The sequence below is a fragment of the Humulus lupulus genome, chromosome X, assembly GCF_963169125.1.
Source record: "Humulus lupulus chromosome X, drHumLupu1.1, whole genome shotgun sequence".
Taxonomy (NCBI): Eukaryota; Viridiplantae; Streptophyta; class Magnoliopsida; order Rosales; family Cannabaceae; genus Humulus; species Humulus lupulus.
The window spans coordinates 61303971-61308477 of NC_084802.1; the positions used below are offsets into that span (position 1 = coordinate 61303971).

At 34.1% G+C, this 4507-nt stretch overlaps 1 protein-coding gene across 1 annotated transcript; it reads left to right on the forward strand.

Annotated features, from left to right (window-relative positions):
* The first annotated feature begins 660 nt into the window (after nt 1-660).
* On the forward strand, nt 661-3301 carry LOC133804640 (beta-glucuronosyltransferase GlcAT14A-like). Its single transcript, XM_062242784.1, has 3 exons — nt 661-1336; nt 2846-2921; nt 3046-3301. Exons 1-3 carry the CDS (start codon nt 733-735, stop codon nt 3275-3277), a joined length of 912 nt encoding a protein of 303 aa, XP_062098768.1. The 5' UTR covers nt 661-732; the 3' UTR covers nt 3278-3301.
* Nucleotides 3302-4507: the final 1206 nt, after the last annotated feature.

A 4507-nucleotide genomic window follows, 5' to 3' on the forward strand; every position in this document is an offset into this window, starting at 1 on the left:
CAATATCTCTGGCTAGTTTTTTTCCCTTAAATTTTTAGTTAATATGTTAAAACTGTACAATTTTTAGTTAATATGTTAAAACTGTACAATTTATGCTCTGTTCCGAATCTGTGTGCTGGCTGAATGAATACTTAATATGTGTGCTAGATGTTCTGTGCGTTTTGTGCTTGCTGATTAGTTGAAACTATGCAGTTTATTTGAGTGAGATTGTCATGGTAGCAAATGGGGATGAATGAGCGTGTTACATTGCTTATGTCATGGTAATCAAATTACTATTATATATTTTTTTATTTTGGTTATTTGAAAAAGTAATTGGAACTGACTTTGAGTGCTTGTTACCAAAGCATTGTGAAATTCTATGTGCTGCTAGGTATGTAAGGGGTTTCTAATGGGGTTTAATTTTGTGATTTTCTGGACCAAGTGAGAATTTACTGATTGAGTGTTAGTTGGGGTTTGTTTTGGAGATACTTGCTTAGCTTCTTTGTTCTATGGTTGGGTTTGGTTTCTTTACTATGAATAAGTTTTATTATTACGATTGGCTTTAGAGTATGGCTCAAATTATTATATTTCTTATCTAACTAGGTTAATGAATATTGAGATTGTGTTTCAGTAATTTTTTGTTTCGTTTTTTCCTTCGTAAGTTTCTGTCTCAAGTAAGTTTTGTAAACAAGCATGGTTGTCAACTTATTAATCAAATAATATCTTTTCAAGACTATTTTATCATTAACTTAAATGATTATCCTTTTGGTTTCCGTGTTTTTTATTACATGTTCTTGCCAACTCATTAGCCTTTTTTTTTCTTTACTTTCCCAGGAATTTATTTTTGGGACTCAACTTGAAAGCTCGCCAATTATGGGAGCTGAGAGGAAATGGCTTTTGACCCTTTTCTCCGCTGCATTTCTCTCGCTCATTATACTGTTGTTCTCTTCAATATTGGCCTTTAGCTTCTCAAAACCCTTCCCATCGATCGTTCAAGTAGGATCTCATTATCCGTCGGCGTTTGCTTACTATATATGGGGCGGACGAGGTGATTGTGACCGGATGTTCAGGCTTTTACTAGCAGTATATCACCCACGTAATCAGTACCTTTTGCATCTGACAGTGGAGGCATCGGAGGAAGAGAGGCAGAAGCTGTCTGGGCTGGTTAAGTCGGTGGCGCCAATTCGGGCTTTTGGGAATGTGGATGTATTGGGGAAACCTGATCGACTTACTTACATGGGGTCTACAAATATCGCCACCACTTTGCGTGCAGTGGCTATATTGTTGAGGCTTGATAGTGGTTGGAATTGGTTTATTACATTGACTGCGAGTGATTACCCGCTTCTCACACAGGATGGTATGCCAATTTGGTAAACTTCTCTTATTTTGTGCCTTTTATTAGTGACAATACTTTTAGAATGGGGAATTATTGAGGTCTTTTGATTTTGTGGAAAAAGGTAGTGATTTGTGAGATGGGAAATGTTAGATGTGAATAAAGGCTTTATTGTAATTAGAAAATATGATATATTTTTTCTTCAAAGGAAACTAATAGAAAGATGTGACCAAATTAGAAATTACTAGGTAGGTTTGCACGAGGAATTGAATTCCATAAGGAAAAACTATGAGACTGACCAATTTATCTACACAAAGAAAGCCATTATTGTAATCAATGAAATTTTTTTCTAAAAAAAAATATACAATCGGTTTCTTATAATTGCAAAATCTTGAAGGTTCTGTAAAAATGAGCATAAGTTACAACTAGGTTGATTTTTGTATTTGGAATGAGTAATACAAAATGCTCTTGATGCTTTATATTAGTTAGGATAATAGGTCTGGGATTATTGGTTTTGATTTAGAGGTAACTGGGATTGCCCTTGTTTTTGCCCTAGCTGCTTAGCAATACCAATCTTTTTACATGTGTAGATAATAATACTTTCCTATAATTGTTTAGAAAAGCTGACTTGACTTGATGTCCCTTTCAATGTTTAAAAGATTGATTTTGCATAGCAGTGAGAGTGAATTCGGTATAGTTAAATTTCTTAAATTTCGCCTTAACTCTAAACTCAATATTACTAGTTTTGATTACACAAGGATCTTCCCCTAAGAGCATGGATTAAACCGGATGAGGGTTGTTTGGTGATTGTTATTACACTGTCTCATGTTTGGCATTTTGACATTGACATTTTAAACCTCTTATCTATTGGCCACTCTCTAATAATACATAAACCATTCTAGGATGAAAATTGGTTAGTGGGGTAAAAACTATCGCTGAAGAACTTTCAGTTTTAGGCAATGAGGGTTGGTTTGATGTATTTTATATGATCTTTCGGGTTGGAATACGTTTGAAACCTGAAGTGTTTAATTCAATGTTTTGGTTGAACTTGAGATTTCAATTGCTTGATTTCTTATTGGTACCTTTGATGAGCTACAACTTTAACTTGTGAATATTTATTATTCTCGGCTAGTATCTTTTAAAAGTTGGATGCTTGTTAATTAAATGAAGTTCCATTTAGGTAGTGTAGGAATTATTGGAATATGCATACCAGAGTAGGCTTTCTTTATATTGTTACTTCTTGACTTCTTAAAGGAATCTTTTCCTAGTGGATTTAATTACTTTTGTTTACTTTAATGTTGGATTACTGTCATTAGTTGACAGTTGGCATTATTATCTTTGCTCTTCCTCTGCTGTTTTTCTCTCTGTAACGCCAATTGCACATTCACACTCCCATATGTATGCACAAGCAACATGGATTGATATGAAATCAGAAGGATGTGGGAGATTCCTAAATTTTCACCGTAATTTATATCTTGCTGTGTGTTTGGAGGCTTTTTCCTCACTAGTTTTTTTTCTTTTTCATATCCCCAGATCTTTCTCATGTCTTCTCCTCTGTCAGAAGAGATCTCAATTTCATTGATCACACCAGTGACCTTGGATGGAAAGAGTATGCAAACCCTTCCACTTGGTTTTGCTGAGGGTTTTTTTTAGCAAAAAACATTTTTATATATGGCTATTTTTATGGCACATAGATTAAATCCAGATGATTGGCATTTTACTTTTCTATGCAGACCTCAAAGGTTTCAACCAATTGTAGTTGATCCAGCGATCTACCTAGCCAGGAGGAGCCAAAATTTTCATGCTACAGAAAAACGGAAAACACTCGATGCTTTTAAAGCATTTACAAGCAAGTCTCTTCAATGCTCTCCCTCTTACACACACATATATGTAACAGTGTGTGTGTATAACTATAACACACAAGTCAAGTTTATGTTTTTGGTATCTTTCAACTGGGAATGCTAGTCAGTGACATTCATAATCTGCAGGTTCGCCATGGGTCACTGCTGTTGAGGAAGCACAACGAGCCATTAATTCAGCTTACATCGAGGTACAAATTTTCATTATATTTTGTGATTTGTTCGATTTCATTTTGATTGCTTAAGTTTCATGCATTGTATTTTATCTATACAGTCAGGATATTTAGTTTCATCTATACAGTCAGGATATTTAATTAAGAATAATTTGCTCATTGTATTTTATATTACTGTTTTCCTGGTGTGCCCTTTTATGCTGTGCATCTTTACAAGGATTGATAGTCATGCCAGGTTGTACTGTTATGGTTCATCTCCATGGCTGCCAGATTTTTATTTAGCCGTATGTTGGGGTTTTATGCCCTAATTAAAACCCAAATTCTTTGTAATCTCATTTTATTATCAATAAAAGAATAGAAATCATTTTTTGACTTGGTCAATCACTTTGCTCACATGTTTTATTTTCATGATTATTTGTTTAATATAAACTTCTATTAAATCTCGAGCATATAGCTAATCTTATTTATAGTGACGTAATCACAGTGGAATATAAATATGATTATATGTTCAAAATAAGTTAGTCCTAAGATTAGTCAGTGCACCGGATTTACACTGACTTGCCAATCTACGATATGATCTACTTACACATTACAGTGTTATGTTCTTTCCAGAACATTAGCAAAATAGATAAGATCGGATGTATATGTTACATCGGAGAGGACCGATATTGACAGTTTATAAGATAAGTAAACATGCCGTTATTATCTATTCTAGTCATATCATATAGTTGACCATAGGTCAATTCAATCTCAATTCTGAGTGGTTAGTATTCTAACTGATTGTATTATTTGAGTTCTTTGACTTGTTCGTTACCAGCTTACCCTACGGACTAGCCCATACTTACATCTTGGGAACTCGGTAGTATAATTGAGTGGGAGTGTTAATCATAGATATGAACATCTATAGCTTCTGATGAAGAAGTGAAACGACGGTTTCCTTTTAGTTTGGTTCAAGGTGTTAAATGATAGAGATCTCATTTCAGTAGTTAAATTAGTTTACTGAAATATCATTTACAAGGAACTAAGTGTTTTAAGGATAAAATACAATGAGGGGTAAAACGGTATTTTAGTCCTATCTCATTGTAGACCGTCTATAGAGGATTGAGTGACAATTATGGTTGTAACAATGGATAATTAGTAACGTATCCATATTTGTTATAGAG